Here is a 15,013-nt window from a genome sequence, read left to right as displayed (position 1 = left end):
TATTGTATGAATTATGCATATTACCTAATTATTTAATTTTGTCCGCTTCTCAATGCTTACATATCATTTGATACTGACATTCCCTTAGTTTACAATCCAACATACTTAGTTTACTAATAGTGATGTGCGTGCCTGAATTACAAATAAAGTTAAATTACATATTAACCACATGTGCTATCTGATCTCCGTACATTTCCTAATTGCCGGTATTGACAAACTAATATAATTAATTAATACAGTACATTAATTCAGTATACCTATTGTAAATAATAAGGTGCATGTTAAATAATCTAAACCGTGAGATTGCGTTTATGCTTTAGTGTTGTAATTATTGTAGCAATTTTAAAAGTTTTTCAAAAAGTAAAACAGCCTTGTTGACAAATCCACCAAGACAGTTTTTGTTTAAACGCTAGACAAATATTTGTAATCATAATAGAAATACAAATAGAATAGAAATAGTAATAATTTATTTGGTGTAAAACATAAACTATAATACATCTTATTCTAATATATTTTAACACCAAAATGAATGCCACTCAGCATATGGGGAAGTCTTAAGATACTTAGCCATGGCGCTGGTTTTCAAGGCAATCAGGGAAAACACAATGAAAATAAAATTAAAATAAAACAAAACCAAGCTAACATGTGGGAGAAAGTGAGTTTAAACTATGAATAGACAAAAAAAAACAGTAGGTACATAATACGTGATTTTAACAATTAGAGAGTAGGTTTAGTACGTACTTGTCGTAACTACCTAATGGTAACATTCCATTTCTGACCGCAGCTGCACTACTGGTACTGAACGCGCCGCTGTTACTGTCAATTTCCATAGTAAAATTGACAGTAGTGCAGCTGCGGTTGGAAATGGACTGTCACCTTAAGACTAATTGACAATTGGTAATGTTTGTACACCATCTAATTTCTCGTACTTTCTGTTGCCTAACAATATCATTGTTGCCTAAGAGCTGAAGATCTAATATTTTATTGAAGTAAACTAGGTTAACTTATTAGCTGGACTAAAATATGCACTGCCTTGAGTACCTATAATTATGCAAAAAATGACCACATGAAAAGACATTGCCGAACCTACTGAGAGCATCAACTATCGAAATTCGTGTATATCTAACTCTGTCATTCCTATTACGTAAGTCAGAGACGGATATAGACAAGACAATATTCGAAAGTCGATGTTCTAGGTAGTGTTCTAAGACAATTTGATATTCATAATTGATATTAAGTTACGTACCTAATTCATTGCTCCTCAAAATCATTGTTTTCCTGAAAAATATTATTTTTCCGGTTTGTACTACTACTACGTACATATCTCATAATTTTACTGAAATAAAAGAAAAATGATAAATTAGGCAGCTAAATATAATGAGTATAACAGTATTTGTATGTAGATGTAGGATTTTATATTGCTTTTAAAAGACGTACAGTAATGTGAAATATTTTATACGCAAATATAGTGTTTATTATTAATGACAAACATGTTTCATTTATCCTTTCATATACAGTATAGTTTTTACATGCGTAAATGAACTAGTAAGTCTGTTTGTACCAGCTTATACCTATCAATACCAATTATTACAAATACAATTTTCGGTGGCGAGTAGGTGTGTTCTTTTCTGTAACTCTAGTGAAAAAGCGGCCAAGTGCGAGTCGGACTCGCTCATGAAGGGTTCCGTATTTAGGGGATTTAGGACAATTTGACGCTGTCATGGCAGTATGTAAATAAACATGTCAATGAAAAAGTGTGATCTTATTTGAGAATGATAATAATATATAATTAATAAATAGAATACCTCCGCTAAACGTACCTATGTATCGTGTTACCGGGCGTCGGTAACGTAGTGAGGTGAGTTTTCACTTCTATCGGCACTCCCGGAGTGCAACCGCTGTTGCTTGTTTTTAGTTTTATCATTCTCTTATTTTAGAAGTTACAGGGGGGGGGGGGGGCACACATTTTACCACTTTGGAAGTGTCTCTCGCGCAAACTATTCAGTTTAGAAAAAGATGATATTAGAAACCTCAATATTATTTTTGAAGACCTGTCCATAGAAACCCCACACGTAGGTATGGGTTTGATGAAAAAAAATTTTGAGTTTCAGTTCTATTAAGTATGGGGAACCCCCAAAATGTATTGTTTTTTTTCTATTTTTGTGTGAAAACCTTAGTGCGGTTCAGAGAATACATCTACTTACCAAGTTTCAGTATAGTTCTTATAGTTTCGGAAAAAAGTGGCTGTGACATACGGACGGACAGACAGACAGACAGACAGACATGACAAATCCATAAGGGTTCCGTTTTTTGCCATTTGGCTACGGAATCCTAAAAAGGTGACAAGCCAATTCAAGGGTATAAGTTGAAAATTACTCTTGTACCTACCCTTTTCTACTTTAGCTGCGTGAGACTTAGTCGTCACTTTTATTTGTATATTTATTTGGTATATGATATTTAGGTAGGTACTGAGAAAAGAAACTAACTCAACAGGGCTTACCTATTTATATTGAGTTAGTTCATTTTGTCAGTATATTTTGTCGTTAGTCTCACCCATTCGACAAACTCGCCCGTAAAGCGCTGTGGCGGACAGAAATAGTGCATTACTTTCATTTAGTCCAAATGGAGTCGGACGATTGTGAGTTAAGCCGCGAGTTGGGACACATACTAATACCCGGAGCGAGACAATTGGAGACGTGAAATACGGAGCTAATAGCTGGAGAGAAGCTTTTGTTAGCTTCTGTGGGATAGGTATAAATGTAATAAATTGCGAGTTAGCGGCGACGCGCGTTGTCTTATCGCTAAACAAACCGTTTGTACTGCTTAATTGTAGTCAAGGAAAGATACTCTTATATAATTTAATCTGTAGCGCGAAACAGTTAAAACGTCGTGAATATAGTTAAAACCGTAAGTAAAATTTCGTTAATTTATAGTTGAAAATCCACTTTTTACTACATAGGAACTAACAAATATGTTGACGCTATCATACGCGTGACACACCTATCTCTAAAGAAGGCCAAAAAAAAAGTCATATCCTAACAATGGTCCAAACATTTTTGGGAAAAACAACTGATTCAAAAAACGTTTTTTTTACCTACCATCTTACGAGAACTTGCCTAACTTGTGTAGAAGATGGCAGTAGTAGGTACCTACCCAGCGCAAACTACTGATGCGAACGCTAGAAAAAATCAGAGTGAACTTCAATCTTCGTTATGTCGTAGATGAACGACGTGGAATAAATCTGGCCCAAATAGACAGTTAAATCCATAGCAAATATAGAGCCGGCAGATCGAGTGACATCCGATATCCGATATGACGGGTAATCGGGTGAGGGACTACTGGAATATCTCTTATTTATTGCCTCTCATCCTAGTTACAAGTCTGGGACTCGCCATAGTTACAAGTGTAGGCCGGGGAGCAAAAAATATTTTCCTAGTCACAAGAGATCAAAAGCAAGCCCTGATTCCGCCCTCTGCCTTCAACAGTTTTCGTTTAGGTAAGTACCTAAAGTTATGTAAACCCCTAAATGTTTGCACTAAGTACTTTAGCGAGTGGACAAATATGTTAATTATTCAACGTGGGAGACCCGATCTGTCTTTGTAGATTTCTACGACAATTTCTATTGTTTATTTTATTAAGCATTAGGTACTTAACAAGTATGTAGGCGTTACACTCTTTAATAAATTCTATGGTATATAAGGTAGATAATTGACATAGAGAACTGCCATCCCCAAGTTTCATCGAAAGTTATCTTAGAATAATTTGCTATCCCCACCAAATTATAATAATTTTCACTTTCACATAAGGCGCTATGAATTTCTATCATTTTTTAAATTTGGTGACTTTGCAACATTACCTAATAGGTATTTAAGATTTATTCATAAAATAAGAGAATTAAGTGGAGTTAACTCATTGACCAAGCGAAATCGACGGTATAGTCGGATGTTCTAAGTACCTACTCTACAGTAGTCTACTACAGGGCGCATTTCTCAACCGATTCTCGTGAAATATTTATTATGAGTAGCTTCGATAAAGGTAAGTATGGATTTTTAGTCGATTCAGATTTTGGAGATACATTTTTCATAAGTTATGGAGGTCTACCACTCAACAGCTTATAGAGCCACTAGTCATAAACATAGTGTATGTCCTAAAAACACGAAATCGTACTTACATAAAAACAGAAAAATATATCAAAAACAGAATACAAACTACAACAATGTAATGTTTTACGAAACCGTAAAATGACTGGGCTAACACTCGGTGAGTTGTGAATAGCGTTTAGTGTCCCAGTAGACCAGCCAGCCTATTATGGATAGCTTTATCCATCTTTATCCACGTGATAAAATAACTGTCACTGTTTAACACCGTGGGAAAGAAAGTGACGGACACCGTTTTATCACGCTGTCACGTAGACAAGAACGACCATCATATCCGTACTGTAGACCACATTGAACGGACACAATAGTAACAAAGGTTTGTTTACGTAGGTACTTCGCAACTTTTCTCCAAATTAACACATTGTATTTGTATAGAGGTGTAGATAAACTAAATTGTTACAGTGTGATACAAAACAAATTATCGGTGTATTTAGGTACCTACTTTCTGCGATGGCACCTTCTAAAGTACGATTGTAGTAACCTACATCATACATGAGTCATGACATATTCATAAATGCACGCCTATTTAGCTTTAAGTACTGTATAAATGTTACAATAATAAAAAAGTTGCTTTCGTCGTTAATCCTCGTTATAAGTTAGATTATTTATGCACAGCGAGTTAGCTCTGTATGAGACTAAACTAAAATGATATTAAAATCATTTCATAAATTTATGAAAAGCTAATTCGCACATAGGTAATACCAGACCAGTCCTATAATTAATTGAAAACTTAGCTCACTAAACCATATTGTGCGAACAATAGGGACATTCTGTCCGTCGCCTTGCAACATAAATCAAAGTCTCGGACAATTAATTAACGACGTATTATCACTGCTCATACATTTAATTAATTTGTACCGAATTTAATTAATTTATGAAAGATGTTGGGGAAGTTTTAACGAGTTTAACAGTTATTAGGGACACTTTACACCCTTCTCGGACAAGGAAACAGCCTTCTTTTATGAATCCAATGTTTAGATAATTAATAAAAGTATCGTCATTAAAATCAATATCTATTTAACGCACGTTAAAGTTTAATAGAAGGTCAATATTTTATTCAGAAACAATAAAATAACTTAAATCTATCGTTTCTATAACTAAAAATTATAATTTCCAATAATTAACAGTACCTACCTATTAATTTTATTAGGAAATTTATTTACTTCGTTTTTTTTCAAAATTGACATCTTGCCAAGATACCACGGGAAACACCAAGGTTTAGGTGTATTTGTTAAGGTTTACCCGAGCGAAGCCGGGGCGGGTTGCTAACTTATACGAGTATTAAGAAAGGTTGATCATAATCAATGGTTCCTGGCCAACCACTGTGTGTTGGTGCCTTTACCTTACCAACAAATTAACAGGTTACGTATGTCTTCATTAACCACCGGTCTTAATTGCCGTCTTCGCTCATCTCAGCACCTGCTATGTAATCGAACTTTCCTGAAAATACGGGAACATTTTGACGTAAAAACCTATACCAAGAGTAAAGTTACTCGCACAGTTCACAACTTGAATAAACTTTTAATTATACAGCGTAGCGCAGGTACTACAGAACAATACGTTGGCAGACTCCAATTTGAGGCCGCACAATCCGCGATCATTAAAAATACGCCTGAAATAAAAAAGAAAGAGGCAAATTGCGTTGATAATTATCACGCTGGCTGCAAAAATGTGCAACGAGTGTTGGAAAAGATGCAACAAATTTACAGAGAACTCTTGGACGTCTTTCTCGCTTGTTGTCTGGAGGGGTTTGTGAGAAGACGGGGGTCCACTTAAGTCGGTCGGTTATGAAACCCGATGCCGGGGCTTTGTTCGTGTTGCTCGGCTAAAGGTCGCGTCGCTCATTTGCTGAAAGCTTCGCTTCAAGTGCCGTGAGAAATCCGCCGTTTTCGCCACGTTCTGTTTTCAAATAGTTGGAAAGTTGGAAAAGCCATATTTTGTAGAATAAAGTTGAAGTAGCGGAAACATTATCTGACTTGACTTGACTAAAACTATATTCATTAATCACTAGATAGAGGTGTATGGAACTTTTACCATGCATGGAAAAGGCCGTGTCTAAACATACCTACATCAACATGTTAACAATAAATTTGCAAATGAATGACTGATTGTAGAAACCGTTTAATAATACTTGAAGTACCTATTACCTACTCAAAAGTCAATATACATAAAGGTATTTAATCAAAAGAGGCATGACGCTATTATTGTCGCTATAACTAAATCTAAAACCCACTTTTAGTGGAAAGCATAGACAAAATAACAAAATCTTTGGTCAATAGAACCTAATTCCCATTTCGTCAAAATTTAAAACAAACAAATTATTTCACCTTATCCCACAATTCTTATGCAGCTCAGAAAAAGGCCATCTTGTAACAGTCCCTGTCATTTGCATTAAGAAAGACGTCACGCTGTGGGCTGTCCGTAGCATGCCCGGGCCTCAGAAAGATATCCTATTTATGTCATTTCCCTCGCATTTTATGGTACCTCATTCTTCCAGTGGCTGGTAGCTTCACTTTCCTTCCAGCTATTTGATTTTATGGCATCATTTAGAGATTCCGGGGCTCAGTAATGAACTTTTTATATCAGTCCGGGTAATATTTCTGAAATGCCGAATAAGAATAATATTAAATAGGATGACTTTTGTTTCTTGAGTTTCTTGTTTTAGCGAGGTAGATACTTATAGCTGTACCTAATTAGGAACTTGGAATTGGCTTAAGTATTCTGACTAAAATAATAATGGACGATAAAAGAAATTTATAGAAGATTTTTTTTCAATATTTAGAATGCCTTGAGGTATTAACTACTTCAATATAACGAATAAGTACAGTATGAATCATAGTCAGAGATCGGAGTCATGCCGTTACTATAGCCGCTCGAACTTCTGAATTGTCTCGTCAAAAATGGATGCCCTTCATCCCTTGGTTAACCTTTGGTTAATATGTATTACCTTTGGAGTCATGTCCACATTATTTCGAGTATCTAATGACGCCAATAATTCGGTATCTGATAATAATTAACACTGCGATGTCTACACTTAGGTACTACATTGTCTATATTTATTTGATACAGTTTTCTATGTCACAATACGAGTATATAATTTTTTACAAAGCAATGTGTTACGCAGAATCGAACCCCTACTCAACATCCCACGCCAGTGACCAAACCCGCGGATTTATAAAAAGCGCTACTTCGTTTACTCGCCCTTCAGTTAGCTCGCCTCCTCCAGCTCCATCAGTCTTCATGTCCACTATGCGGGAGGCATTTGTTTCAATACTGCTGCTAGTCGCCGCCGCGAGCTGCTCAGACCTCGGGAAAGACGTCAATTACTATAAAGGTATTTATTTTCTTACTTTGTAAGTGAGATTTGTGGTCAACACCGTCTAGACGAGGCACTCGGGCCGTGACACAGAATAAATAATAGTACTAAGTACAGAAGACTCACTCTCTAACAAAACGCGTCTGTTACGATCAGCACAGATATGACCGCTAGGTGGCGACAGCGCCACGCGCGGCTTTTGGCTTTCCCCAAAATTGGGGCGGAACGGATGTACTTTTAGCTATCTGTAGCAAAGCGACGAAATCGCGGAGTGAGCCACGGCTGGTCGTGATAAGAAGGATGATGTTACACCGTTGGCTGGCACCGTGGACAGACGCGTCGGTCAATGGGGACTATTAAGTATGTTCGTGCGGGTTCCAATTTTAACCGAAATCTGTATTACCATTCCTACTAATTAGGTAATTATTAATTACATAGTATTAGATTTAGAGCGGTCGGGTTGAGTTGGAGCGAGGTCAGAAGGGTCGCTGAAGATAGGAAGGCGTGGCGGGAGCTTGTGAAGGCCCTTTGCACCTCTTTAGATTTAGATGAATCTGTTACGTAAATTATCTTACATCAACATCGACACCCTTAAAATTGGTTAAATTTATTGTGAAATGTTATTGTTATTAACTATTAATAGGTACCTACTAAAAAAATCTTTTTTTATACAATTTTTTTTTTCATGTTTGACGATCCTTTTGTGAAATTCTTAATTTAATTTAATTTGTGTTTAATTTGATTTGTATAATAATCCAATATTCTTATGGAATAATAACATCAATAAATTGCTCTGATAATTAGCTTAAGATAATTTATAAGTATGTTACGATTCATAAGTGCTTGTTGCTAGGCCTACATGAATAAAGTATATTTTGACTATTTGACTATTGACTATTGAATCGACGACATATAGGGTAATTCCGGGGTAGTTGGCCATAGTTTTTTTAGGACTCGATAAAAAAATAAGTTTAGGTAATTTCTGATGATAAAATATAATAATTCTTATGTGATTTGAATTGACTTATTGGCAATTACTATTACAAAATTAATTTGGTGTGCATTGATTGTTGCAAATTACGACTGCATTGATCTTAAATTAAAATTTTCTTAAACTTCAGATTATCTGCGTGCGCGCTCCGACGAGTTGCCCGAAGGCCCTGCGATGGCGGATCGGCTTTGTAAGTATGACTGGATATAGGTGTGTAGTTTTTATAAATGGATGCTTACGGCAAGCTACAAATAGTATTTTATGCAACCGTTGTTTAAGAGGGGTCAAAAAAGGCGAGTGGCGTGAGTAACAATTTGAGGCGAAGCCGAAAATTGTTAATAAAGACGCCACGAGTATTTTTTGACTCAGTTAAACAACGTTGCATACAATACTTTTTCTACGACCAAGCACTTACTTTGAAAAAAAAAAAATGTAAACAAATATTTTTCATTCAACAAAAATAATACTTTAAACAAGTGGAATCATATAGGACATATATGTAGGTAAACAAACCAAACCCGGCCACCGCGCGCGCCCCGCGCCCCACGGCCGGTTGGCCAGCGACACCTTCTTGTAACTCATGAGGCCCTGGTGCTTGCTCTTAATCTAAATTACAATTTTGGATATTTTTTTTCTCGATTTTGGCCACAGTAGCCTATGGAGACTAACAAGCAACGCTAAGCGGTGTTCGTAGCCTATGGATCTTGCTATATTACGGGTGTCCCATGCGCGTTTCTGACTTCTGAAGCAATTTTATTGTTTCTACTATAGAACCTAATGAATATTTTGTAAATTGGCAGCGCACTTAGTACTAATCTGTCAGAGATGACAATTAAAATTAGGTTGGCAACAATGTATTTCATACAATATTTTTTAAGTGGTGGTTACACGAAGTATCGTAAAAGTGCCAAAAAGATACTGCGTGTATGCACAAATACTTTTTTGGGGAATAGACTAAAGACTTGTCTTGACAACTATAACATAGGGGTTTAAAGGTGTGTGTACGACCTTTTAAAGGACAAATAAAGGTACGGGAGTAGAAAAATTCTTTTATAATCCTCTTAAGCAGTATTTATGAACAAAAAAATGAGGAATAAAGATAAAACCTAAATTGTCATTAAAAATTGTGAATTATCATTAAAATAGCAGTAGGTAGGTTAAGTCCTTTTGTCGAATATAAGACCATGCGTTTTTTAATTTAGTTGAATGTGAATGTATCCGAATTTAATTGAATGTAAAAGCTCCGACGAGATTCAACGGACGAGTAAAATTGAAAACCTTTCAAACGGGCGAATTTCCCACAAGGCTTCCATATATATTTAAAGCTTTGTTTTTAACAGATTTCTATCGGACACCGCTGCAGCTGTACCCGGGATTATTGCCGATACTGGAACAGGAGTATAGGAAGAGGACAGGAAATGTATTCAAAAGTAGGTATACCTGCGTTTTATTAAACAGTTTTACACGGGAGTAAATTACTCGGGAATGATATGAACTGGCGTCTTCTACACGATCCGAGGATTGTTTATTGAAATGCAATCATGATTCGAGAAGTTTTTAGGTGACTTGCTTGCCATAAATGTTCTTTTTACAAAACTCTAAAATTATACAGAATTAGATTGCCAACCCGATTCTTTTAAATAGATTTAGATGTGCTGAGACTGCTGAATGAGCGAAGAGCCTCGTTTAAGTTTCAAATCATCTTAGACCCCTTGTTTTTGTTTGTTAATACAGATCATATGCTAAATAAGGACTCGTTGCTGGAAGGGCTGATACCTGAGAAGCGAAGCTCGAAAACTGCCCTGTCGGCGATGCTACAGGGGAAACATGCTTTGCCCACGTAAGAAATTAACTTAGCTGATACACGACGATCAGCTTTTTATATTCTGAATCTAAACCGCGCGTGAATTGCAGGTGACGGCACAGCAGCCCTCTTTTTATTGCCGCGAAGTGTCAGTGTGAAACTTAAGATGAAAGGGGACGACCGACTTGAAACTTTTTTATAAGAGTTTGGAGTTTTTTTTAGCTCCTAACTCTTTTAATAATTACAAAATCGAAAAAAAAATTAACGACCGGGCATAGCTATGATTAAAATACATCAAATTGTGTAAAAATATTTTCAATACCTAATCTTAATCCACAGAGGAAAATGGGGAATACGTTTGTACGGAAAACCGATCGTACCCTATCCACTTAAAGGTGACGTTCGGATGTCAACTGCGGCTGCATTAGGTACAGTCACCTGCAATAATATGTTACAAGAGGGCCGCAAAATTATCTGACACGATCTTATTTGTAGCGGAATGTAGCTCTGGTGACTGTATGGCGACGTCGTTGTTGCGCCGCTGTATCCGTCAAAATATAGAAATTTATATAAAACATTATAGAAAAATGTTTTCGTGCTCTTGTTATAATGTATAAAAAATAATTTGCAGGGATGAAGGGCATTATTGCCCATACGGAAAATAGAGAGGAGTTGGTGATAGGTAATAATAATATATTATTTATTCAATTAAGAATATTTGAATATTTGGATAAGTATATACTTGTGGCGTCTCCTCCAGCTGTCACTGTCGACGACTTGCCACGTAATTCTAACAGATGGCGTTAGTGAGGTAGAAACCTCAGAGACTTGTAATTGTCGCATTCTATTTCTATGAGAAACCTACATCGCACTTACGGAGTTTCAAATGTCAATTACTATACATACTCCTTCTGACTATCTCTCAGTGGACTTCGGTCCCCAGGCATAACACCCGCCTGGAGAGAGTACTCTCTATTGCCCTCTCTTCACCTTTCCCTAAATACTTATCCAAATGATCAAGAATCTGGCCATTGAAAGTGTTGAATTCAAAGTTTTCATAATAAAGAGAATTCGTCATCCTAGGTCACGTTTCATTGGCCAAACTCTATTAGATAGATACTTACTTACTTAAATTTTAAATATGACACAAAATGACATATATAATTATAATGCCCGATTTCCGCTTAGCTCGCACTGGTGGAGTGCATTGCATACAAGAGCTTCCACTGAACAAGAGTGGAATTTTATTCCTTTTTACTTCATTCACTCAGTCCGTTGCCTCCGTTTCCGCTCATTACCCTTTTTTGGTCGAAAGTGGGCGGTCAAGTTATCATGCCAATATTGGTTTTTATCTAAAGTATTTAAATAAAATATCACGTTAGAGCTTTTTCCCACTGACGTCCAGTTTTTGGCGGGTACAACCGTACCCAGTTTTCTGCAGGATCCAGTTTTATGTAGTATGCCTGCAGTTTACCGCAAACAGAATTCGAGTGTGAACGTTACTATATGTATTTGAGCATGTATAGGTACTACTAAACAGGGATGTTGCGAACATCCGCATCCGCATCCGCAACCGCGGAACATCCGCATTATTTTTAACATCCGCATCCGCATCCGCATCCGCATAAAATCGATGCGGAGCTTATGCGGATGCGGATGTCGAACAAGTCGGTACAGGAACGTCTTAGCGGCGGCGTAAGTGCTAGGTAATTTCGTCATTACCTATAACCAGGGGTCGGACAAAAAGTGCGGATGACGTCAAACCACTTATAGGATGATTTCAAATAGTATTTTTGATTTTCATAAACAATTGTCACTTATCATTTATCAACCTCTTTATTAAACGATATCGCCACTTGAAATGAGTAAGTACGTTTTTGACTGACACATTGTCAATCAGATGAACAATAAATTGACTTCGTTATTGTTTAGCTATTGTATCTTCATGATTATATTTAGCTAAAATTTAGCTATAAAAGTGTAATAACATCAAATTCTTTTTTTATTTTTACTAATCTTACCTACTGTTCCCACTTTTGACTATTAAACCTATTTATCTGAGGATCCCACAGACTTGTTCTAAGTGTTCTAACTAATTTCAAATAATTATACCTTATGGTAACAAGTTTCGTGAAATTTATTTTATTCACTACATCACCCTACCACCTGTATTATTAATTCCATGGATTTATTTACGATTATTTTGTTACTTCATTAATACTACTTTGTTACTACATGTCACCCGGAAGTTTAAATACAAACTCAAACTGTGTGCAAGATTACGTCATTTTTACGTCATCCGCACTTTTTGTCCGACCCCTGCCTATAACGAAATCGTCTAGATCCAGAAAAGTCGGCGAAGTTACTGTTTATTAAATATAACGCACCTATATTCTTGCTCAAATACTAAAAGTTTGGTTTTTTTTAATAAAAAAATACTAAAAATGTAATATTTGACGTTTTATAAGTACCTAATCTTGACATCCGCATCCGCATCCGCATCCGCGGATGTGAGCCTTTAAAAATCCGCATCCGCATCCGCATCCGCGGATGTCAAAAAATCTGCATCCGCAACATCCCTGCTACTAAAACGGGATTCTGCAGAAAACCGTACCCGCAAAAAGCTGGACATCAATGAGCTCTTATCGGCATTATCGGTGGAATGCTCCAATTATAAATGGCAAGGTTCTATTATTGAACCTCTTTACGTTTGAAGGTACCAACTTACGGAATCTTCTTCTTGTTTCAGAATAGAGTATGATCAGGGTGAGGATCACGATCAGAACAACACGGATTTTATAGTAGAATAATAAGACATAGTTATATAATGATCTACAAGTATTACATGTTGTGTTGTGTTAAGTCATAATCAAAATAACGTTTTAAAGAATAACTACTATGCGACAATGGTAAATGGTACAATGTAATTTTGTATCGTTGGACGATGCGACAAATAGAACTTTTTAATATTAATTTACCTAGATATCGTGAAAATATCTACTTAAACTTGTATTATGAAATAATAACGGTGGTTATTGAGTAATAAAAAATAGTAAGAAGAATTATCTTTTATTCATCGCCGTACAAAACTGTCGAATATTTAAATTGAAAAATTCACCAGAGTCTAGCCAGAATCTACTTCTAGCTTTTTTCTGCAACTTTTTTAATTTGAAAATACTTTCTTAACTATTCTCATGTAAATCAAGTAAAAACTAAGTCAATCCAATTCCTGGTTTCGCCTCGCTGTGTAAAATTTAAATTCAACTAAAATCAAATAGTGTTCGAATTCATTCCATTTAACTTTAAGAGCCGAACTGTTCCGTTAAGTTGGTAGCATTGTCTACAGTTTCAGCTGAATGCATAAGCGAGCAGATTCGAGCGAACCTTGTATCTATTAAACATACAAAATGTCTTGTTGATGGTAGTCTATTTCTACGAATGTGCTCGGTTCTATGTCATACATTTACTTTGTACAAGCACTTTCAGTGGTTTTGGATAGTTTATTGGCTGTCCCAGGGGGTCCACACTTAAAATCAGCGCCATGGATTGCCACGGCATTATCCTAAGTAGGCATCCCAATTTCTTTTTAGGGTTCCGTACCCAAAGGGTAAAAACGGGACCCTATTACTAAGACTCCGCTGTCCGTCCGTCCGTCCGTCTGTCACCAGGCTGTATCTCACGAACCGTGATAGCTGGACAGTTGAAATTTTCACAGATGATGTATTTCTGTTGCCGCTATAACAACAAATACTAAAAACAGAATAAAATAAAGATTTAAGTGGGGCTCCCATACACCAAACGTGATTTTTGACCGAAGTTAAGCAACATCGGGCGGGGTCAGTACTTGGATGGGTGACCGTTTTTTTGCTTGTTTTGCTCTATTTTTTGTTGATGATGCGGAACCCTCCGTGCGCGAGTCCGTCTCGCACTTGGCCTGTTTTTTTTTATTTAATATGTGTGTGTTTTTAATGTCCTATGCTGTGACGTTAAATAAATGTGTTATCATTCTTTCTTTTTTCTTTTATATAAACTTGGTTTCTTTATTTACCGCCCACACACCGTCAGACACACATTGATAAACTTAATGGTAAAACCTTAACTTAGTGAGTAAATACTGTCAATTTCCTTTTTTTCTTAAATAATTTTGTAATGTAAATATTTATTACCTACATTATTTAAAAGAAATTGCAGTTATTCGACTATTCGTGCTTCTTCCTTTCAATAAATTTCGACAACGCAAAAATTCAGCTCCTTTTCAAGTCCCGGACACTGCAGCTTCCTTACGAATTTTATGATGCAAAAGCAACAAGTGTAATATTAATAAATGCTAAATTTGTTTTCCGCGTGAATGAATTTAGTGTTCTACCAGGATATATTTTAGATGTTGTTTACAATCTTGTCTGTCATCATAGAATAGGTAAGTAAGCCTTAATAAACGAAGGTGACTTTGCCCGTCACTAAATCACCGCAAAATTGCCCCATGTCATAGTTGCCATGAACATAAATGTAATCTCAAAAGTTGAATTTGCCTCCAATTTAAGTTTATGTCAACCCAATGATATTATACAACCTGGTTGTATAATATCATTGGGTTGGGTTAGGTTAGGTTAGGGTATCAGGTTATACTCAAACGTAAGGAACACAAAATAGTTCCATATTTATTACATTTTCTAGGAATGGGGAGGCCTTTGCCCAGAAGTGGGACACTAAAATAGGCTAAAAAAAAGAGCTTTAATTGCTGAAAG

At 36.2% G+C, this 15,013-nt stretch overlaps 1 protein-coding gene across 2 annotated transcripts; it reads left to right on the top strand.

Moving 5' to 3' along the window:
• The first annotated feature begins 7,351 nt into the window (after positions 1 to 7,351).
• On the top strand, positions 7,352 to 13,158 carry LOC134662057 (uncharacterized). 2 transcript variants are annotated; one of them, XM_063518331.1, is made up of 6 exons: positions 7,352 to 7,491; positions 8,595 to 8,654; positions 9,805 to 9,894; positions 10,199 to 10,304; positions 10,900 to 10,950; positions 13,018 to 13,121. In XM_063518331.1, the coding sequence occupies exons 1-5, from the start codon at positions 7,398 to 7,400 to the stop codon at positions 10,931 to 10,933; spliced, it is 384 nt and encodes a 127-aa protein (XP_063374401.1). In that variant the 5' UTR covers positions 7,352 to 7,397; the 3' UTR covers positions 10,934 to 10,950; positions 13,018 to 13,121. The 2 variants fall into 2 exon arrangements, with proteins under 2 accessions (XP_063374401.1, XP_063374400.1); XM_063518330.1 differs by lacking the exon at positions 10,900 to 10,950 and having other exon boundaries at positions 13,018 to 13,158.
• The last annotated feature ends 1,855 nt before the right edge of the window (positions 13,159 to 15,013 follow it).

Source organism: Cydia amplana, chromosome 2, assembly GCF_948474715.1.
Source record: "Cydia amplana chromosome 2, ilCydAmpl1.1, whole genome shotgun sequence".
Classification (NCBI taxonomy): Eukaryota; Metazoa; Arthropoda; class Insecta; order Lepidoptera; family Tortricidae; genus Cydia; species Cydia amplana.
This window is presented reverse-complemented; position numbering and strand designations above follow the sequence as displayed.

Coding starts and splice junctions, on each gene's coding strand:
- LOC134662057 (XM_063518330.1), top strand. CDS start 7,398: ATGTCCACTATGCGGGAGGCATTTGTTTCAATACTGCTGCTAGTCGCC. Junction 9,895..10,198: donor GACAGGAAATGTATTCAAAA/GTAGGTATACCT, acceptor TTGTTAATACAG/ATCATATGCTAAATAAGGAC. Junction 10,305..13,017: donor GGGAAACATGCTTTGCCCAC/GTAAGAAATTAA, acceptor TTCTTGTTTCAG/AATAGAGTATGATCAGGGTG.